We start from the raw sequence: 23,527 nt of genomic DNA on the forward strand, positions 1-23,527 counted from the left end.
TAGACAATAAATTATCTAAAAAACCCAGATCAGCCTAGCTTGTTAGCATCCTAGGTTACTCCCATCTTCCCAATAATCATCTCTCATCTTTTCTTTAGAGTCACGAAGACTTAAACATGATAAAACATTCATACATAGCTTTGGTGGCCAAACAACATACTTGAACATTTCTGCACAAAGCAAAAGTAATACCTGCATCTCTTAAAAGTATTTGTGCTGAAGTCAATGGCATTTTTTACCACTGCATGCAGGATGCAGCATTGATTTGAAGACTTAATATACATTGCTTCAGTTTAGACACAGGGATCCACAGTTATATGTGGTACAAGAAAGTGACACATTTGCACAGGCATGTTTATTTTTTCCTGTGTTTACAGTGCTTTGATTGTAATTTTAAACCATTCAGAAAGCACAATTTCATACCAATTTTACATACTTTACATCACAGTTCAACAACGTTAACACAATTGTATCTACTAAATCAAATGAACAAAATGGCCATGGACATTTACACTATTCTTCTGTAAACAAGTTTTTTTTATAAACAATGGTAAATGGAATTAACACAGACCACCATATGAAAGAGGAATGAGCTTTTCCTTAAATAAATCACTCTGTTTATAAATACTTCAATTCTCTCAATATACATTTACAGACATAATTGCTTAAAAGCAGATTACCTACACTGCTCTTTAAAAACAAAATGCCTAGAGATGGACCACTGTGTGTTAAATTCACCTAACATAAGAAGCAAGCATATGATTAGTAGAGTGTTAAAAGTATTACTGTACTTCAACCTCACTTCTGTTTGTTTACACCAACACTGAGAAGATTGTCATGTTAGGGAACTTCTACTTGAATTCCAGCAAATTACAATCGATCTTGTAGTACACATATGGGTAGTACTCCTGCTGACTGAGGTTTAAGCCTGGAATATCCATAGTTGCCTGCAAATAAAAGTTTTGAAACCAGTTATACTCTTACAATTCAGTCTCCTATTTAGAAGTAGATGAGACATTCATGTTTTAGAAGCAAATAGGCCAGGCAAGGCTTCAAGCTTAAATTTTCACATTCAAGTGTCTCTAAGTAGCAGACAAAATCAGAACTTTGACAAATGAACAGCAGTATTTTTCAAAATGAAGTACAAGTGCTTTTACAAAGTCTAAGTAGCTTTGTATCAATAATTCACATCTGTTGCTATAGTAAACACACCGCCACTAAATGGAAGGAAAAGTAGTGCAATTATGTTTTATGACTAAATACAGGCTGTTTATGAAAAGAATGTTATAGGGTGCCAAATGATCCAGGAAGTTACATGAAGTTCAGCATCTTTAATTTTCACCTTGTCTCACATCCCCTTTCCCCAAATAGGCCTGGAAATACTTTGGAAAAACATTACATTAAATATAACATTAAGATAGATTATTTTTAGTCTTTTTGAATTCAACTGAACTCATTGTGTGATCTGTCTTTAGTTAATCTTTAACTACGAAAATCACTGCTTTTCAATACAAAACAAATTAATAGAATAAGCCTCCCAGCAAACCAGTTTTAAACATGAAAATGAGACCTCTACAGGAAAGGGGGACTCCATCTTGACATCAATTCAGCCTCCTTCAGCAGAGAAGGACAGCTATGTTAACTTAAAAACAAAGATAGCAATGCAACGACAACAACAAAGTTGTTTCAGTATTAAGGCCACTGTTACTGTAGACTGTGGACAATTTATGTATTCCTTCTGGACTCAAAAAAGATATGAAATGTGTTCAAGTTCCTTAAGCCTAGTTTCAGATCAAAGTTGACTTTGTTTGAATTCTTTGAGGATATAAACATGCATGCAGTCTGTCAGATCTCTTTCCATCGGTAGTAGGAAAGAATGCAGCAAGAAGAAATTACATGAGACTTTTATACCAGACAGCTCATGAAATGCATTGGTTGCAACTTTAAATACCATGTGCTTTGCAAAAATGTAAAATAGAAGTGGCACTTTTATAAGGGGACAGTTTTCTGTACTGTGAGAGAATGATGGAAAATATGGAGAGGTGTAGCTTTCCAATAAAGCCAAGGGACTTTTTTCTGTTTAAACAGACTAAACCCAATATTGAAGGGGAGCAGCAGTTACAAAAATACTTACATCAATGATAGCTGCTGCACTGCTGTCAAGGTGTTTGTATAAGTCATACAAAACCTCCCTCAGTTTCTTCATTGTTTTCTTATTAGGCTGAAGCAGCATTGCCTGGAAGTTAACTGGCAAACCATACCTGAGGAAGTCAAGCAGAAAACGATGAAAATGCTGAAGTAAGCCTTCTTTTATCTTTCAAAGCAGAATTTTGTTTTATTTTGAGAAAGAATCCTATTGCTGAGGAGGAAATTTTGCTCATTTTCATGTTTGCAACACCATTCTGTTTCTACAATTCATAAAGCATCAATAAAGTAGAACTTCTTTCTTCAAGTTTAAAATAACAAAACAGAAGTCTAAACGCTTTTAAAATCATTTTAAATCCTTGAGTACTTAGCACAATACTGAAAGTTACCTGAAGTCTTAGACTGCATTTTGAACATTCCAATTAGTTTACTTGCAAGACTGCTTATGCCACGAGGTGGGAGAATCTAGTCTCCACTCAAACCTGCTTTCTAGGTGTGTGGAAACATTTGCCAATATTCAAATCAAGTTCAGCTTTCTTCCTTACTCAAGTTTGTCTTCAAAATAAGCCCACAGCAGCTATGAAACAGACTAGAATGCAAGTTAATGGGTTTTTTTTTTCTCTTGTTGTCTCCTTTAATGATAACTTATCAAAAAGGCTAAGAAAAAACCTTTCTGACTAAGGCAGAAGTCCTTTCAACTCAAAAAAAATCCAGGTCCTTCCTTCTGCAGAACAACTACAGCTGTTCTTAAGTCACCTTAGTAACTATACTCCTGAATAGGGATGAAGAAAAAAAGCAGAGAAATTTTATAGTTAGAATACTGAACGGTTTAATACTGAAAAGTTTAGACTACAAAATTCTTAGCAAGGCATGTTTTAAAGAAAAAGCATACATTTCAAGATGTTAAGCTATATTACTCAAAGCCTAAATACTTTTCATTCTGAACGACTCACATTTCCCACTTAAATAGAAGATATAGTGAGCTCTTTTTACAAGCAGCTCAAAGCAAGCTACGAATCAGCAGAAATGCCTTGCTGCAACTTACAGAGTACCTGTAATTCCTAAAGCACTGGTGGAAAGACTATCCAAGGGGCAAGATACACAAATATCTACCTCAAATATTCTACAGCTGGCAACAAGGGCTATTGCCATCAGCTGTTCTTACTGCCCTACTTCTTGTTTCCTCCTTCCCAGAAGGGTGACATTCACTCACCTCAGTTTGGTAAACCCAAGCTAGATGTAAATTCTTACAAAGTCTGGGAAGAAAAGTACTGTTCAGGGCTACGTCATTACCTTAAAACAGATTCAACAAAAACTCGTAGTGCTTTCACATGAATCCATGCAATGAAAGCTTCACTGAAATTAACTTTCAGCCACCGAACCAGAGGCCCCTGTGAAAGGGAAGGGGGGGAAAGTTATTCAAACTTCAGGAAAAGATTCAGCCCATTAAGCATGTTTGAGCAGATACTCCATTTCTGTACCATGATAATAAAGACAACTTAAAGGCAGAGTTCACTATGGACATAATGGCTCAAGAGTGTTTCGATACTAAATAAAGAGAAATTTAATGAGACTTCTGTTGTCTCTTCAGTACACTATCTCAGCTGCCGTGGGCTAACTATATTAATGATCATTTTAGTAATATCTGATTATTTCATTCAAATGCTTGCCCATTTTCAAACTTCATATATTATCAGCTGCAATATCAGCACTTGGTTCAACACAGCGAGGAGCATTTATGCTACACGAAACTCATTTATCCCTGAGCAGATTAGCTGGGTGGCAAGCTGACTACGTCATGTCATCCTTGCAATGCTTTCTCAGAATCACAAGTTCATGAAATTGTTATGTAGCAATAACAAGTCTTAGATGCCTCATGTTTCTATAATGACTAGTTTATACAGACTTACAAACTGTTTCTTCTTGTCAGTTGACAGCCTATTCATTTCTTCTTTATCCGCTTTCATCTCTTCTTCATTATACTGGAAGTCACGGACCATAAATCTGCATTTGGAAGTGAATAAAATCAGAAGTGGCTATCTAGAGATCCTTCAATGCACGAGAGACAGCACACACACAAAATAAGCCTTACTTGTATTCTCTGGCTTTATGCTTGAAGTCATCCACTGCCTTCCTGAACAAGGTGACATTACAAAGGTAACTATCTTGATCCTCAAAGAGTACACTACACAGAAAAAAAAAGTGTCAGAATTAATAAGGTTCAAGTCACCACAGATCTGATATACGGTAGCTTAAGTTGTACTTTATCGCTACTAGGCAAGAACATAAATGTAGATAATCACACAGGATTAGTTCCCAAATTAAATGCCTTATACAGAAAGTAACTGAAACTTTACAAAGGAAGTAATAAGAGCATTTGCTAAAGGATGGCAGTTTCCATTTCACATTCAGAGACTTCACCACTCAGAAACACTTCATACATGTCTGGATATTTGCTCAAGTTAAAATTATTTTACAGAAAAAGGAATTAAAGCTGGTTTAACACTGAAAAGTTTGGACTACAGAATTCTTAGAAATGGGTGTTTTAAAGAAAAAGGAAATGGATTTAAAATAGAAAAGGACACAAACTAAAAAGGCATAGGTAGATTAAAAAAAAGTGTTTCTTAGACTGTAAAGACGACCCCTAAATTTAGTGTTTTACAGTTCAAGACAATACTGCTTATTTTGAGATTTCACCTTAGGAAAAAAGCTTGAAGAGATTTAGACTGTTCCTCAGTGTCATACTGTCTTCAATACAAGCATTATCCAACAGTTTAACAAGTCACCTCTTCTTAAGCTATCCCTAGGTCATGGTTTCCTAAGAATCATTAGCAGATCTCCCACTAGGCTTAAGTCGATCCAACTCAAATGTGAATTTAGCCAGATTAAGTTCAGATTTTATTACTGGCATAGAGCTGGTAATATCAGATCTGCCTGATCAAAACCCTACTCTGTCAGTTAAAGTTAAAAACATAGCAACGCTTTGTGCTAAATGTTGACTTTATTTTCAGTGTGGTTACAAGATTGCTTAACGGTATTACCAAATCCTGGCCTCAGTCTTGCCCACCACAGACACCAAGCACCAGCTTGGTACCAAGGACCTTTGTTAGCCCAAAAGAAACAAGTAACTTTTCTTTGCACACAAGAAAACCATCTACACTTCCGCTTCTTCATTCTTTAGCAGCTTTCAAAGAGTATACGTAACTTGTTTCAAGTCCTCTGAATACAGGAATAAAGCTTACAGGCTAGCAGCTAATTATTTGTTGCTAAACCCCACCATGTACTAGCTTGAAGCTGAATGTGCCTGACCTGAACTAGATTAACTTTTCAATTCTTTTACTATTCCCACATAAGTTAGTTTGATAACTTTGTTAACCCTAGAGTTAGAAATCCTTTGAATTTTTCCTTAACTACAACATAATCAAGCTTCATCAGATAAAACTATAAAGCTAGATATTCTGACAAGTTTTTGACCAATCTTTAAAATTCAAAGTCACTACAGATAAAGAACATTTAAAAAAATATAGCACACAGAAATATGAGATTTAGCATTTAACAACTTACTTGCTGGAACGTGGTACAACCATCTCTGCTAGTGTTTCATATTGCTTAACCCAGTCATTATAATTTAACCTAGAGAAGACACAGGTTATGGTTAGACTTCTAGTACTGTAAAAATCTTAGATTAACGGATCAAGTTTTTCCAAAAAATGCTAAAAACATTTAATCATCACATCTTCCAAACCAGGTGTAGGTTGTCAGAAATACATAAGTCTGATCTCCAGTTGCTTAAAGAAATTCATGAGCACTCAGCATTCCTTATGATGAGTTCTCGTGAACAATGGAATACAGGTACATAGGCTCATTTGCCTCTACTAAGCATCCAAAAGCTTGTGTTAGTTCATCCAGGAAAACCCCAAAGAAATTCAGATGTCCTTTCTTAGAGTATTATAGGGTTGTGGGATCTATTATTTCATTTAAATTTCTTATTTTATTCTGCTCTTAGGACAAACAATAAACTTACTTCGGTACAATCACTAATAACGTGACCAAATATTCTGAATCAAGTACAAAGTCCTCTTTCTTTACAATATCAGCAAGACTTCTGGTTAGCAAGCTTCCGCTGCAGAGAAACAAAGACAGCCAGAGTAAATACATGTTTAAGAATTGAATTTGTCTGGACGACAGTTTCCAGTGCTTGATAGTGTAACATTTTCAAAAATATATTTTACTTAAGCATTGACTATTACGAGAGCAAACAAAATGTCCTTATATGCATTTTATATCTTACTGTCTAAAGTCACCAAAAGTTTTTATCAGTAGCTGCACCGCTGTGCGTCATTTCCATATTCCAAATACCTCACACACTTAAGAAGCCAAGTTCTCTTTTTAAAAGTGATTTAAAAACACAAGAACCATTAAAACCATTAATTGTGAAGTCTAGTATATGGAGCCTCAGAGTTACAACTAACCTAGTACAGACCTACATACAGAACCTCGATAAAAATTTAAGGCAGCATATTGCCTCATATTCACAAAAGACTAAGAACATACACAGATCTAATGGGGCTTAGCTGACAAACTACCACGGCTTAAGACGGAAGTTCAGGCTCACTCATAAAATGGCTATCATTAGTATGACACAAGGTTCTGAATCAGTCAGCAGGCTTGTACCATTAACTGTAATGGTAGGGTTGGGTCAAATTAATCAACCATACTTGCACAGCAGAACTACTGTACCTCAACTGTATTTCATATGATCATCACATGTACATGACAAGACAGCACAGAGTCCTTGTTTAATTTATTATCTGCATGTATGCAACAGCTGTCTTTCTGCTGGTTAATTTTGAGGGAAGAAACCCCATAATAGTGATATGCTTAAAGCATAAATTGGAGTGAAGGGAAAGACTTCCTGGTTTAGACAGACACCTAAGCAGCAGTGTTAGCACTTTAACAGCAAGCTTCTCTCAAAAGCTCCAGCAACTGATACTATTTGTACATGCTTTTGTGTATTTCGTAATTGCTTATCAATCACAAGTGAGCTATTAGCATCAAGTCAGCTGGAAATAAGTGTTCTTTTATGACAGCTGCTATTCAAGATTGATAAACACCTCAAAAATACATTAAGTTTAGAGCCTGTACCTCTTCACACATTACTAAGTTTTCGTTGTTAGATAGCTTTCCTGTGCTACATTAGCAAAAAACAATGTGACTTACGCATTCTTTCTTTCCAAATTCTGAAGATTCCCTTTCAGATTATTGTATGCTGAGGCTCTTGCTTTCAGATCATTGTCAATCTGGTTTACTCCCTTAAAGATAAAAAGAAAAGGAACAGCGTCTAGAGAACTAGAACAGTTTTTAAATGATTTCTCAATTTCAAAGCTTAGTTCTGCCAACAAGAACTTAGAAAAATACACAAGTTAAGAAGTTTATGTCTCTAGTGCTTGACAAACTTTATTCAAAACTCAGAAAACTCTAAGTTAGAAATCCTTTAAAGGAAAATCAGCCAATAATAAAAGTTACACATCTTCTGGTATCAACTGGACGTGCTACTACATCCCGCTGATCATTTCTCCATCACCTTGAGGCTACCACCCTCCATCTCCACTGACAGGAGAGATCATTTGAAGTTTACCTCCCTACTGTGACAGAAGTACACTTGAGAATGCTGGGTATCATTTCCTCCAGCTGTTACCTCACTTCTCAGTACACTTTTCCCTCGTTAGAGTTTCAGTGACAAGAATGATGGTACAGTTTTGAGTAGCACATCAAAAATTAAGTAACCCAAAGCATTAATGCTTTGCGTCATCTACAGCTTAAAAGGAGACTCTGTTGCACTGAATTTGCAATTTTTACCTTTCCTTGAGATAAACAGCCTTGGTCACTCAAAGACAGAATATCAACTAAACGCATCATCTGCCAGATTCCAAATGGCTGTTACTATTTACAGTTCTAAATATTATCACAATTATTTTATGTCTTTTTTTCCCCCAACAGAGCTATTTCCCATTCTGTATGTTTGCAAAGGAAAACACAATAAATTATACCACCATCTCCCTTCATAAAGCCATCTTTTATGCTGCTGTTTTACACTGGCAGTGGCTTACAACTATAAAGAAAAATCCGTTTCATAGAGACTTTTCTTCATTTAGTAAAAATTTATGTATTTTGGAATGTCTGAAGTTGCACAGGGCCAGTTCCAGGGTAGACAGATAAACAGTATTTCAGACTCGAATCCAATTTATTTCAGACAATAAATATATCTGTCGAATCAAGTAGAAGCAGCATTCTATGTTTAATATCACTGGCAGCCTTCAATCATCTTTCGAATTTTCATATCAAAGTTCCAACTATTTTGCTATTTAGACTCAGACTCTCACATTCAGCTTGCCATTGCTGCTCAAGTAAGCCATCTTTCTCAAATCCATCCTCCAGGATTAATTAGAATGATTACCAAAAATTATTCACTCCCAGCTAGCTATCTTGGCAGCAAGTGGAAGAACACAAAACAAATTAAGCAATTAGTAGATCTTAAACATCCAATCATACTCCTATCAGCGTGCACCCTATACAAGGAAGTATTTTAAAATCAATACACTTAGTTGGCTAACTGAAAGAACGTGGAGCACTATTGGTCTGGCATTGTAATGGTGCCTACTCCCTCCTTCACTGCTTCCTCACTATGGTACGTAGGTACGAGCATATAAAAATTCCCAGGGACAAGTATCCAGTCAAGGGACACAGACAAGGGACTCTCCCTTTATTTGGGCTTAGACTGTTGACAAAACATTTTGTTTGCATACATCACTCCAGCTTGGGGATCCAGATATGACTTTATTTCCACAAAATAAATCTCTTTTAAAAGCAACGTCACTTAGTTATATAGCGACCTTGTTTATGGTAACACACCAGTTCACTTGTCTGTAGCAGGAAGAAGTCATTAAAAGCCTGAACATTCTGGCTGTTTCATTTGGCAACACATTGACAGCTTGCACCTTTACAGATACCACAATGCTTTAGACAAAATACTCTGAAAACACGACAATTTACTTTTTAAACAGATGAGTATTTAAGGTTATTTAAACTTTTTGACTGATGTAACCTGTGACACTGGGGTTCACCATACTTCTGAAAGTTAAAAGCTGAAAAAACTTGATGGATAGTTTCGGTAGATCTCCTTTTATTTTAAATGTTTCCAACACTGCTATAACTTTTCCTCAACTGACAAACTCCCCACTGCAGTTGCCATTACTCTCATTTTGGCAGACATCAGAATCTGCTGCTATAGTGAGTGAGGAGGATATGAAACCATACAGGAAAAGTAGCATGTCATGATCTGAAAAGCTTTTCAAGTTATTTTAACATCAACATGTCAAGAGGCTTCACAAATTTTAATGCATGTAGCTCTATCAATTTTCGTGTATCTTCATGCTAATCACATGCCAAAGTGAAGATTTTAACTATGTCAGGACTCTCTTTGCCTTGGGACAAAACTGCTTCAAATCCTGTGATATTATCTCCTAGGCGATACTTCTACAAGAACGTAAGGTGATTTCAGTCATCTTCCTTCTCTTCTCCACTTTATGGACACACATCTGTGGCTTGCAACTGAAAGCGTTTTTTAAACTATTTGAAAGTAGATTTATTACACAAGTGTCCCTGAAGCTGTCCCTATAGAAGACACATACAGCTAAACATGCAGAGAAATGGAAACCCTCAACAAGATGATTCAGGCTGAAATCCAGCAGACCTGTTTCTCTGCATTTAGTATCCAGTCTAATAACTCAGTGAGGTCCCTAAATTAGATGAAAAATGTAAGTTATTTACTTTAAAGTTTGGGTTCTGGAGTACAACTTTGCTGCGAGCGGATAACTTACCTAGCAAACTCCAGGACACGGGATAATATGCACTGAACCCTTCATAATATTTCAATAAAGGGCATATCCCTTCATGTTCTCTGTTGCTTTTTCAACAAACTTAATTGCTACAAAAACAAGTGCTATACTATGGCAACAGGTAAGTTCCAAAAATGAGACAAAACACAGTTAAAGAGGTGGGTTTTTTTTTTCCTTTGTAATTCATTGCAATTCAGTAACTTTCACTCCTATTTTAAGGCCAAACCAAAGGAAAGGAACTTTTTCAAGAACCACTTCCTTGGTAAGACTTGTAGAAACCACTTCACCCTGTCTTCTTATGTTTTCTCTATCCCTCTTTCCCCACCAAGTTCCTCTTCTCCCAACTTAAACTTCATGCCTATACCTGCCAAGGAGCTGCTATAAACAGCTGAATGCTTCATTCTGATACCTTCTTCTGAAGGCACAAAAGCTTATGTACTTAAATAGTGTCAGATATTGAGATTATTATTTTGTGTCTGTGGGATATTTTTAATGAGCAAATCTTAAGAGTCATAAGGCAGTCAGTCTTCTTCCAACAAAACTCCACACTACAGATGCCTTCCAGGAATAGTTACTGAGTGTAATTTGTGGAGTAAATTCAAAATGCAGTGATAGCCCCAAAGAAAACACCAAAATGAAAGCGTTAGTTGCATTCTCAGTCAGCTATGTACCATATATTAAGATTTTTGTGATCTCCGCAAAAATTTTAAACTAATAGTTTCATGAAAGAAACTAACGTCTAGAGAATCTGCAGCTATAGCAAACCATGAGTCTGCCAGCATTTACCCCCATCCCCACCCCGATTACAGTTCCCACACATGCATCACCAAAGACTATCTCTGTATGTACCCGGAGCAGCTGCTTCTCTTTTCCAGGTTATGTATTTTATTGACAGAGATAATTCCAAGACCCAGTCTGCAGATTACAGAAAACAGAAAAGAAAAAACCTGAAAAAGCTGCGAAGGTATTAAAGCGAGGGTAGCTTACGGAGAACTCTTTCGCTGTTTGAATAAAGCAAGTCACTGCTGAGGACCCTACGTATGCTCACAGCAAGTACAAACCAAATGAAATCCCCAAACTGTGAAAAACTTTACCAAGGTAAAGACAGGGGGAAAACCCATGACAACATTCAAATGAGCTTTCCTTACATCTAACACTGAAGGGTTATTTTTCCCCTGACATCTGAGTGCCATAGCTTTCAGAAGGTAAATAAGTTCCCTGGTTCACTGCTAATAGCCCACAAAGTTTGAGAACATCGGGCAAACAGCATGCCAGTACAGCAAAATTTAAATGTAAGCAACATCATTTTCTAGCTATTTATTTGTTAACTCAGTGGTCTTAGGAAGCAAAAAAAATTAGCAAAAACAGCATGATGGCCTTCAGGAAGCACTCTCCAAATACTACCCCCATCCTAATAGACTACTTTGATTACTAAAACACAGACATTGTTACCAGGTTCACTACTATTGTTATCAAAGTTACATGAAGCTAACAAAAATAGACAAATAGCTTTGAGTACCAAGTTTTGTGCGCAAATACCTCAAGTTCAAGTAGGGAAGTTTTATAAAACAAATCACCTTACCTTTGCAATAATTTCTGAAATATTCTTCAAGGATTGCTTAATTGGGTATTTGGCCATATCCCACTGGAACCTTGTTATATAGGTGACCAAGTCAACTAAAATTTTAAAGAACTTTGTTAAGATAGACAATAAACACACTGATGTATATTCCATGTAGGATTGCTGTAACAGAAGAGTACTGTAACAGACTGTTTGTGGATCTTCACATGTGTGGACCCTGTTGCTTAAGAAATCTGAAAACAATCAAGTTGCAATTTATTTGTGACCTCTGCCTTCAGATATTGGTTTCTCCACCTCTGTAGACCCTAAACGATATTTACTACTAAGTCAATGATGGCTGAAGAAGTACAGACAAGACCAACTATTTTTTGCTTTGTGTGAGAAACGGGTGGGAGAAGGGAGGGTTATGATGGGAAACAAGGCAGCAAAGATTATGTGGCTCACCTGAAGCAACAGTTTTGTAAAGCTATCTATGAGAGACTACTCTAAGCCCCTATCGAAGAATAGCTGTGTTAATTAGGACCGCTGCACTTGTCTTCATGTTAATCCACTCATATTAGCCTCTCCTGCATCAATACAAGCTGTGTTAAATTTTATGAAACAGCTTTGAAAACAAAACATTGATTTAGAGACCAGTACAACTCTTTACTATAATAAAATGGACAATTTGGGAACAACTGAGTATTCCAGCATAGCTTACATAAAATCTTACCCATTCAGACGACAGACTAATACAAAGAACATTTACAGTGATCAGTAACAGTACTTTTTATGTTCCACCAGAGACCAGTGATGACAAAGTACAGGCCTAGAGGATCAAAAGGCTTCTGTAAGTGAGTATTTAACATGTAGATCTAATTTCTTGCCATTCTGGATCCTGTAATTTGTGTCAGGGCAAGTGACTCATGGAAAAAAGTACTTCCATGTCTAAACTAAGCTTTCAGAATGTCATACAGAGAAGCAGCATTCAGTATGTTTCAGGATCATTGCCTTCCCTCCTACACTTTTAGGATGCACATATCGTGGTTAACGCTTTACCTCCATTAGCCAGAAGATTCTCCTGAACTTTATCTTTACTGTCTTCTAGAACATCAGCCATATACTGGGCCACTTTCTTTACAACACTGAAAAATGAAAGATAAAGATATGAAAAAAAGAATGAAAAAACCTGCCATTTTGAGAAATACCATTTATGAAACTGATCTGAAATTACCTGAGATTGGATCAAAAAAGGAAGAGTTGATTGCTTTACATACAAGTTTTCCAAGACCACAAACTGGGGTCAGTATCTGAAGGAGACCAACTTCTGAAACACATGCCAGAACTTTATTTGAATCCTTCTCTAGTGTTGCTACTCATCAGTTCTCAACACGGTGAGGCTACTTCCCTCGCCTCCAGGTAACAGGAGTTGACTTCAGGTGTAACCTCACTGTATTGCAATCTTTTTTTGAAGTCTGTGGTACTTTCAAAATCCTAACCCCTTTCTAAAAATATAGTAAGGCAGAAATCATCAATAATCCAAATTAAACACAAGGCAACCATGACGATGAAACACCAAAGACTACTGAAGAGCTATGGAGAAACCCCAGTCCTAAGCCCTCATGAGATCTCACACTCAAGACCTGCCTTCCTCACTAGAAAAGCTATGTTAATATTACTCACATGTGCCATACCAAATAGTTTCCTTTTTTATTTAAAAACAACTACTTAAAACTTCTCTCCTTGAAACAGAAGATGGCTCCACAAGTTCTGGTTATGTGAACATTGTGAACATGGGTATTGTGACACCCATCTACAAGAAGGGTTGGAAGGAGGATCCAGGGAACTACAGGCCTGTGAGCCTGACCTCGGTGCTGGGAAAGGTCACGGAGCAGATCATCTTGAGTGCCATTATGCGGCATGTGCGGGACAACCGGGGGATCAGGCTCAGCCAGCCTGGGTTTATGAAGGGGAGGTCCTGCTTCACTAACCTGGCCTCCTTCTATGACAAGGTGACCTGCTTAGTGGATGAGGGGAAGGCTGTGGATGTTGTCGACTTGGACTTTAGTAAGGCCTTTGACACTGTCTCCCACAGCATTCTCCTGGAGAAGCTGGCTGCTCACAGCTTGGATAAGTGCACTCTATGCTGGGTTAAAAACTGGCTGGATGGCCGAGCCCAGAGAGTGGTGGTGAATGGAGTCAAATTCAGTTGGCGGCCGGTCACGAGTGGTGTTCCCCAGGGCTCAGTACTGGGGCCGGTCCTGTTCAATATCTTCATTGATGATCTGGATGAGGGGATCGAGCACACGCTCAGTAAGTTTGCAGGTGACCCCAAGTTGGGTGGAAGTGTTGATCTGCAGGTGTGTAGGGGGGCCCTGCAGAGGGACCTGGACAGGCTGGATCAATGGGCCGGGGCCAACTGTATGAGGTTCAACAAGACTAAGTGCTAGGTCCTGCGCTTGGGTCACAACAACCCCATGCAACGCTACAGGCTGGGGGAGGAGTGGCTGGAGAGCTGCCTGGCTGAAAAAGACCTGGGGGTGTTGGTCGACAGCTGCCTGAACATGAGTCAGGAATGTGCCCAGGTGGCCAAGAAGGCCAATGGCATCCTGGCTTGTATCAGGAATAGCGTGGCCAGCAGGACCAGGGAGGTGATCGTGCCCCTGTACTTGGCACTGGTGAGGCCGCACCTTGAGTACTGTGTTCAGTTTTGGGCCCCTCACTACCAGAAGGACATCGAGGTGCTGGAGCGTGTCCAGAGGAGGGCAATGAAGTTGGTGAAGGGTCTAGAGCACAAGTCTTATGAGGAGCGGCTGAGGGAGCTGGGGTTGTTTAGTCTGGAGAAGAGGAGGCTGAGGGGAGACCTGATTGCTCTCTACAACTACCTGAAAGGAGGTTGTAGTGAGGTGGGGGTCGGTCTCTTCTCCCAAGTAACAACCGATAGGACGAGAGGAAACGGCCTCAAGCTGGGCCAGGGGAAGTTTAGGTTGGATATTAGGAAAAACTTCTTCACCGAAAGGGTAGTCAGGCACTGGAACAGGCTGCTCAGGGAAGTGAGTCCCTATCCCTGGAGGTATTTAAAAGACAAGTAGACGTGGCACTTAGGGACATGGTTTAGTGGTGGACTTAGCAGTGTTAGGTTAACGGTTGGACTCGATCCTAAGGGTCTTTTCCAACCTTAACGATTCTATGATTCTATGAAATTGTTACATTTGCTCAAAATCACTTTCAAAGGACCATTAGTTTCTTCAAAATGAATAGGTTTTGCATTTTAATATTAACGCTGTTTAATCATCTCTGTGGATTAGGAAACAATGTTGTTACCTTCTCAAAGTCTGTAAATAGTACTCTAACTTGCTAAAAGAACAGTTTTCACTCCGTTTCATCATTACTTCCTGCAGTTGTCAGGCTCAACTCTTAACAGCTCTCCAGGACCCAGCAGCACACAGCACTACTATAGGGAGAACCATCCTTCATCAATGCATAATGTTCCACTATTCCACAAGTTCAGATTTTTTTTTTTTTTTGCAAGTACAGATACTAGGAAAACCAGCAATTTAACCCTCTGAAATCTTAGCTTGCTGACTGCCTGCAGAGGATCACTACGAAACAAAAAAAGCTGGAAATAACCTGTGTATTATTAGGACTCAGCAAGCCATCACATCATTATTCTAATATTTTGCATGCTAGTAAAAATAAACTTACCTCTCCACAAACGCATCCAGTTTAGCCAGCTCATCTGACAAACCAACCAAAACATCCAGTGTGCCAACCTAGAAGGAAAGATCAAAATGCATTAGCGATTGTATATAAACATAGAAAGATAAAACCAAGTAACAATAAAAGCTAAGTCTCCTGAACACGTAGCTTTGCGGAACTACGTAAAATACCGTACTCTAAGACTTCAGACTTGTTGATTTAACAAAGTCATACTGTGTTTCATTTGCTCAAGATACCCCTAAAGCACCACTGTATCAGATCTAACTCACTCTAGTTTGGTGCACAGTTTCAGTCCTGCATTCCAGCCATCCAAAACATGTTAAAACAACTTTAACATTATGAATTGCCTACATTTCCAAGTCACTTGCTTCAGCATTTGATTTACTACTATAGATCAAATCTGAAATTTCTGTAATCAGGTATCTCAGTACTGGAAGCAACCAGAACGTTGAAAACTTTAAAGATACAAGAGTACTGCAGCAGTCAGACTGGCAAGAGTCTGGACTTTTTGCTTCTGGAGTAATGGAGTATCTAGCTTGTTTAAAAGCTTTCACTCTTTTCACCCTAATTTCATGTAATAATCTAGAATAATCTAATTTCATGTAATAATCTTTAATAATCTAATCAATACATATACCTCTCTGGGGCCAGGGATGACACTTACCATTTCAGACTCTGTATAATTCAAACATGAAAATGACAGCACAGTAAAATATTCTGTTTAGCTCTTTCATAAACAAGTCTCAAATGGGTCTAAGACATCAAAAAGTCTAAAAACAGTATAGCTATGCTCAAGTTAAAGAGCCAAAGGGTGATTGTTTTTAAATAGGTCATATAATATCAGTTTCTTTGGTTCTCTCTTCAAGTACTCACATATTTGTTCATTCTGTTCAATGAAAGTAGGAGATACCTCCAAAAAGATGACTCTTATCTTTAATATTTTAGCTACCAGTTTACATTTCTTGCTGAAATATTATTAGGTATAAGTGAACCTTCTGTCTAGTCAAGATGCTAGTAACATTATTTTTAGTCTAACATCTTTGTTCTACATATTTGACCACTCAACTTCACACAATTCCTGTTCTCTTTAGCCTTGAAGCAGAAAAGAGCACAACTACTTAAGTGACATCACAATCAAATCACTTTCCATGCCCCACCTTCTTCTGAGCTATATGCAGAATAAGGAAGCTAATGTTCTGACTAGTCACTTACAAGTCACAGGACAAGTAAGCCTTTCAGCAATAAGGCTGCTGTTCAATGGAAACTACATCACCCATTGAAAGAGTTTTAACTAAAGGATCTCACTCCATCAACAGTTTTACCAGGTCCACAGAAGTCAGACTATTTCCCATTGTATATAAAATATACTCAGCTTCTGCCCCTTTTAGGAAGTAGAGTAGAAATAAAAGCAATCGTTTACAACCCTAATGGGCCACATCAGTTTTCAGTGATAACTTTTCTAAATGTAGGCACCCTACAGTTTGGAAGGCGTCCTGACTCATGTCCAAGGATCTCCTGGGAGAAGACAGGCATTTGTTGTAGCCCCTCTTCTTACCTCTACTAGTGTATCTCTTGAAATAACTCAGGACAGCCTAAATGTGAAAGTAAATTATGGCAGCTGGAAGATCCTCTTAAAAGACACACTGAAGCGATTTGTGCCCTGGGCCCATGCTTTAGCAGAGACAGGAACAAGGCATCACGCCACCTGAACTTGATCCATTCTGTAGACAGAGGTTGGTGGCAATTTTTCCTCTTCATTTTAATATGCTTTGATGAGCTTTCACTCAGTTAAACTGAGCTCGCAATTCTTCTTGTTCAAGAAACATTCACGTGTTAGGATAGACCTTTTCCTAATGAATACACTGGCTCATAGCTTTTCCATACCCTGATAATTGTAACCAAGAGAAACTGCTTTCAGATTTTGTTTCTCTTCGCTTCTCACAGTAACAGTTCAAACAGTTTCCTTCCCATTTTCTGTAACACACATCAGCAGGTCACACTGGTGTGCTCAGCCAGCGACAACCACTACTCTAACAGAAGAATGTTACTTCTGGACAGAGAAAAGGAAGCAGCTGTTTGATCAACCCCTGTATTTTAAATGAACCTTTTTACTGCATCTCAGCCAGAAAAGGATTAGCAGACAGTTCAGAAGTAAAAAAAAAAAAAAAAAAAAAGAAAGAAAGAAACAAAACAGAAAACCATCAAAGGAAACCATATCATCTGATCTAAATACTCAGATCACAAGTCTCCATTTTCCCTCTGATTTTCATCTCCAGCCACCTGCTAGCAGTATGACTACTGTCCCTGGAAAAATTGCTGTATTAGCTGAAAGAATGCAGCTTGCTGAACCTTTAAATTTACAGAGTAAAGAATTTTTAACTTCAAATTTCAGAAAAAAGATAATTGTTGTCTAAATTATTTTTTAGATCCACACATAATCATGAAAAAGTCAGCTGTTCTTTCTAAAAAGTCTGCAAGTATTCCCCATCTACAGTTTTAGCCTAAAGAAGCAAAGATGATGCAAACCAAACATAGTTCTTAGGACACGAAATGGGGCTTACATACCTTCAAGTCTGGAATATTGAACTTTGAATTAGTAGAAAGATTGTTATTTTTTGTAGTTGCTGCATGTAGTTTCTCCCATGTCTGTTGACAGGTTTTTTCCCCAGGAGCAGAAATCAGCCAAAACTCGGTCATTTTTGTGTCTTTATCTTGACACTTTCTGCTTCTGAAGATGGAGGCAAGATGCTAGTAGAAGGGAAGCGAGGCAGGGAGGGGGGGGAGAGAAAGAATATCTGCCATTAGTTCAAGACTCAAAGCTTTGCCTGAAGAAAAACATCTCATTCCATGTTACTGAAGAGCAGTTCCAGCTGCTGTAAGAGATTTTACCAAGAGCATCACATGGTTCCAAAATCATTTTTTCCTATCTTCCAAATCATATTTGCCCTGTTGGAAAGTCTTTTTAAACTGCCCATCCTGCAAGTTAAAGTGGGCCGAGTTTGCAACATTAGTTTCTTTCAACTGCAATTCCACAAAAGATTATAAGCAAACAATCTAAATGAAAACAAATCAGTAAAACAGGACCCAAATCATATTTTCACAGCTGTATATTTTTTCCAGCATCTGTACAGACAACTTTTTCTGAACACATAAGAGAAAAAACCCACAAACTTAAACTCTGACATTATAGTTTTTCTAATCGCTTTTCAGATTAAGACAGTGTTTTAAAGTGAGTAAATGCTTAAAAAATATTTAAATCCAATAAACTTTAGTTTATTCTTTCAAACAAAGAAGGTTCTCCTGGCAGCTAAAAATTGCAGCAAAAAGGAGGACACTTTCTAGTCTTGGTATCTCTGTTGTCATTGCAGACCCTCAATAACATTACACATACTGGCATTAGCCAAGAGAGTATTGGTACTAAATACAAATTATGTTGAGCCACTTTGCAAATGACCTCAAGAAGTTAAGAGTAGATATGTCCTTCTGTCAATAAGAAACAGAACAAGCTGGTTGAGAGTTACTTGATTTTTTTAATAAGGGAGTGAAGAACAAAATCAAATTGTACCTTGACAGAATCTAAATGTCACATTTTGACATTTGCAATGTCTTCTGTAGCAGCTTTGAAAGAGTGAAGACTAACCTACATTTCATAATGAGCACAGACTACAGCACTCAATTTATTTTTTTGGAGAGAGAATCAAATATTGTAATTTTAAGAATAAATACACAGTAGCAAACTTTGCCCAAAACGACACATATAGGTCTTTCATCTGTGTCATCATTGTAGGGTCAACAAGTTATCAAGGGTGTTGAAGTTAGAAATGAGCTAAAGAAAGGCCTGTTAGCTGATTCTTTTGTTCAGCTACTCAGGAAGCCTAAAGCTGAAGAAAGTTTACCAACCATTAAATTAATATCATGACGCACATCTTGTCACTGGCATAACAGCCACCCTCCTTCAATTAAGGGGCCTTGTTTATAATAAGAGATGATGACATCCAGTTATCGAGGCTCTTAATACCGCACACTCCATGATGTCTGACACTCCATTACCAGGTAGTAGCACAGCAGTGCTATTATCCTAAATACAGACAATGCCGAGGCAGGTAGAGGTATTTGAGAAATCAGAATATTTACAAGACCAGACACACGCCCCACTCCACACAAGCTTGTCCGGCCTGACCCAGCCCAGTTCTGGGCACCCTCCTGTGCTAGGGCCACGCATCTGCACAGCTGGTTTTATTCAACAGCAGAAAGTCGAGGACCTGGAAGTGATGTGTGCTCTCCTCACTGGCACTACTCTCTCTTCTACCCTAACAAGTTGCCAAAGCAGGTTGAAAGGAGAAAGGATAAGGAGTTCTTTGCTCCTGGAAATAGTATGGATGAGAAAAGGGGTCCTATCTCTGAGGAGAACAGGTGAAAAGCCTGGGTCTACTTCCCCCACCATGCTGTGGCCTTGACTGCTGGTGGGAGGTCCCCGAGAGCAGAATCAGAGAGGGGACTGAAACCCACGCCAACGGCCCCTCAGGCAGCACTGGCCCCTCATGCTCAAAAGCACATACTGTAACAATCCTTGGTCATACCATACTGATGATTTTGGTACCGGGAGGTATCATGAAAAATCAAAGCAACATCAGTCATCACCACTATTAACATAGCATGTTACAGGACTTCTTTGTTTAGGGAAGCACTAACCAGATGATCTCACATACTGGGTCTTCACGTGAGGTCTAATAATTATCAACAATTTGGAACAAGACAAAATTTCCTCTTATTCAGACTACTTTGATGCATTATCTTCCTTAACACATGCCAAAGTCAGTGAACCCATTGCACACGATGTTTGCCTACACTTCACTGAACCCTGGCCCTATAAAAGACACGGCCAAGTTTACAGTAAACTTCACCCACACAGGGAGACACCAGTACAGCTGACACACATACTCAAAGTATTTAAGCCTTAAATTGGTTTTTGTTTGTATTTTACTACACTAGGACTAGAAGTGGCTTTGGAATGAACATTGGATAAATAAGAGGAACTACTTCAAGCAGCAGCAGAGTACAAATATCCAAGTAAAACACAGAAGAGCCATAACATAGAAATCCAGGCTCCTATTCAGTAAAATGGATGGAACACTGCATTCTCATGTTTTCCACTAAAACATAAATAGCCCTTAAAGAATATGTATAAAGTTTCCAGAGATTATATCACCTAAGGAAACAGTTACATGTTTACGATGACACGGTCTCATTCCCTGCACTACAGATTGGGACAATCAGCTCACCATTAAAAATCTAAACATCTTTCCCTAGGGAAAAAAAAAAAAAATCTTTAATGGACCCATTGCAAAGAATAATTGCTTTCAATAAGTAAAGTTTTCCAATTTTTTGAAGTTAGTTTTCAAAGACCAACTCTTCAGACTTCATATTCTGACTACAAGTCTACCATAAACAAGCCTGAAGTTACAAACACCTGACAGACTTGCAGCAAATCTTCTTTCATGATTAAAAACCACTGACCTAGAGCACTTCATGATTCCTAAATAACAGAGGCAAAAATGGATTGTTCAACTGAATAACTAAGGTCTCTTTCTACTGCTTAGAGTGAAAAGGCACAGGTGGAACAGTTGTAGCTCCCAGGAATCATTAAGCTAGGACTTCCCTCCCTTCCTCCCTCCCTCCCTCCCTGTTTTTGTCTGTGTGGTTGGTTTTCCTGAAGCTCTGTTCCATTTCCAATAGCCGTGGGAAGTAAGATGATTCTCCGTTTCAAGTATCTATTCAAATAGAGGTATTTTTAAATACATACAAGGAAAAAAAGTTTGGTAGAAGAGTTTTAAATGTTTGTTTGTATGTCTGTTTTACGCGAGGGGGGATAGAGTTTGAAATCCGAACTATGGGGAATAACAAACAAGAAGTGGAGAAAGAAGTGCTACAGAATGGTATGAAAAACAGAAACAAATGCTAGTCAGTCAAAAAATACATACTGACCCACTGTAAAATGAATGCCATGAAATTTAAAGAGAAGGACCACAAAATAAAGCAGGAAATACCAAGTGTTCAAATCTTCTAAGTACATTGACAGGTATTTTTTAGTAAACTGTTATTTTATTCTTTTGATCTGCAAATAATGGTATATAGTCTGCCTTGAGATTTCAGTTGTTTCTGATGTATGCTCTTAAGAGAAGAAATGTTTATAAATGGATATCTGCATACATCAATGCAATTGTCTCCAACACATAAATCTATCAATTTGAAAACATTCAATACTATAGCACAAGTATAGTTAATCAAGCTAATGCATTCAAGATGGTGTTTTTTTCCTCAACACTGTCCATTCAGTACCCTACTGCACTATGATGTTAAGAGAGTAGAAACTATGGTCCTAGTTCAGCTGAATATGGGTAAAGCCACCCACTAAGGAGTGGAGCTGCTTCTGAGGTGCTGTTGTAAGTGTTTTTTGTGAACTTCAGCAAAAAGTGTTTGCTATACAACTGACAAAAAAAGAGTCAGGAAAAATCAAAGTTTATACAAGAAACTCTCTATAGACCATGCTGAAGCAAAGTTCAGGACTTCAAGGAACAGGTTCTGAAATTCCAAGATTACATATGGCATTAAGCTAGCTACCTTGATATTTACAATTTCCACGGGTCATGAAATTACTATTTTAATACTGATCGACCAAACCGTCAGTATCTCAAAAAAACAAACAAACAAAAACCACAACTTAATCTTGGAAGACCAGCAGTGCTTTAACCCATCTTTATCTTGTTTAGTACTCACAAAGAATGCAAGTTCTCGCTTTTAAGGGCTTAGTACTAGAAATTCACTAGAACATGCTTTTCTCTGAGCAGCATCTCATTGAGTTTCCCTTGACACTCTCTCATAAGCATACTCGCAACATAGCTTTGAAGTGTAATCATCTTCCATGTCCTGTTACAACGAGACTTAAGCAACAAACACATTGCCAAGATATTCTGCTAGTCAGATAAGCACAGCTCATCTATAAAATGCTTGAAATATTTCATCCCTTGAAGCCTTCCTTGAAGCTGTGCTGATTTTGAGCCCTAACTACTCTTAATGCCCAGTCAGTTTGATATATTATTTAAAATGTATTTTACATTACTACCTGTAATTTATACTTCTTAATTTCTATGTTATTATGAAAGTGGACAGTAAGAGAAAAATGGATTTCCAAAGAAAAATCTTTCATGCACTACACTATAATCTAAGCAATAAAACCACTAAACAGCTATTTCAATGCTGTAGCTGGAAACACACATAGCAATGTCAAAAGAGAATCTCCACTAAGACACTTTGCATTGCATTTTTCAAAAACAACAGGGCTAGGGGGAGGGGGCAATTGTTCTTCTTCCCTATTCAGCACAACAGGAAAGCTCAATTTACTAACGTGACCTAGAAGTCTCCCAACATCCAGCACTAAGTCCCTGGCATGTTATTTCTTCAAGCGTCCCCTCAGAAATCACTTCTGATGCTTGGTGTTTGGCCGTCACTGCCTCCACATTTCATAAACAGAGGCAGCCACAATGAGGAAGCCAGAGCTACGCCCGGAAAGATTTCACAACGGAGAGTTCACATGCCTTGTGCGGAGGCAATCTGGGGCTGGCGCACGGGGCGGGAGGAGATGGCTTTACTCTCCCCAGAGCCGCTGATCTGGATGACCGGGATTAGATGACAGCTCCCACAACCCGGGCAGGCAGCAGCTGCCCCGGCAGCCACCGCCGCAGGCTCCCGGGACCGCGCTTTCACTTCGCCCTCCGCGAGATAAAAACCCCCACAGCGGCTACCTGACTCTCGGGAGCCCGGCAGAGCGGCGGCAGGGCAGCCCCGGCGCCCGGCAGCCCCTGAGGCCCGGCAGAGCCTCTGAGGGACGCGGCGGCGGGCGGGCCCCCGCGGTACCGCCGGCGCTGCCCTTCAGGCCAGGCCCAGCGCGGGCCGCCGCCGGGGGGAGGCCGGAGCGCTGCGCCAGCCGCTCGGAGCGCGTCGCGGCTCGGCCCAAGCCCTCTCCTCCTCCTCCCTCCGCAGCCCGGACCCCGCCGGCGGCGGCTCCCAACGGCCTTTACCCGTCACTGCTCCATCCCCCGCCGGCAGCCGCAGCCGCGCGCGCCGCCCGCACACCCGCCGGCGGGTCACGTGAGGCGCCGGGTCAGCTGACGCCGTCGCAGCGCCGGTCACGAGACGGCGGGGC

The 23,527-nt window shown here is 39.1% G+C and overlaps 1 protein-coding gene across 3 annotated transcripts; it reads right to left on the reverse strand.

The window, feature by feature from the left end:
- Positions 1 to 333: 333 nt before the first annotated feature.
- On the reverse strand, positions 334 to 23,527 carry ATP6V1C1 (ATPase H+ transporting V1 subunit C1). 3 transcript variants are annotated; one of them, XM_087748210.1, is made up of 13 exons: positions 23,403 to 23,527; positions 17,890 to 18,072; positions 15,310 to 15,377; positions 12,664 to 12,749; positions 11,626 to 11,720; positions 7,366 to 7,457; positions 6,170 to 6,268; positions 5,710 to 5,778; positions 4,238 to 4,330; positions 4,056 to 4,149; positions 3,439 to 3,536; positions 2,135 to 2,261; positions 334 to 947 (listed from the first exon to the last, which is right to left on the reverse strand). In XM_087748210.1, exons 2-13 carry the CDS (start codon positions 18,019 to 18,021, stop codon positions 852 to 854), a joined length of 1,149 nt encoding a protein of 382 aa, XP_087604336.1. In that variant the 5' UTR covers positions 18,022 to 18,072; positions 23,403 to 23,527; the 3' UTR covers positions 334 to 851. The 3 variants fall into 3 exon arrangements, with proteins under 3 accessions (XP_087604336.1, XP_087604356.1, XP_087604346.1); XM_087748230.1 differs by lacking the exon at positions 23,403 to 23,527 and adding an exon at positions 23,127 to 23,396; XM_087748220.1 differs by lacking the exon at positions 23,403 to 23,527 and adding an exon at positions 22,920 to 23,107.

The sequence above is a fragment of the Nipponia nippon genome, unplaced genomic scaffold (assembly GCF_047370975.1).
Source record: "Nipponia nippon isolate SJK-2023a ecotype South Korea unplaced genomic scaffold, ASM4737097v1 scaffold_1, whole genome shotgun sequence".
Classification (NCBI taxonomy): domain Eukaryota; kingdom Metazoa; phylum Chordata; class Aves; order Pelecaniformes; family Threskiornithidae; genus Nipponia; species Nipponia nippon.

What these genes read in the sequence shown, in the direction of transcription:
- ATP6V1C1 (XM_087748210.1), bottom strand. Translation starts at nt 18,021, where the DNA reads ATGACCGAGTTTTGGCTGATTTCTGCTCCTGGGGAAAAAACCTGTCAA. An exon ending in TTTCAGAAATTATTGCAAAG is followed by an intron (nt 7,458 to 11,625) that starts GTAAGGTGATTT and finishes TTTATCTTTAAG; the next exon opens with GGAGTAAACCAGATTGACAA. An exon ending in TTATTAGTGATTGTACCGAA is followed by an intron (nt 5,779 to 6,169) that starts GTAAGTTTATTG and finishes TGTCTTCTCTAG; the next exon opens with GTTAAATTATAATGACTGGG.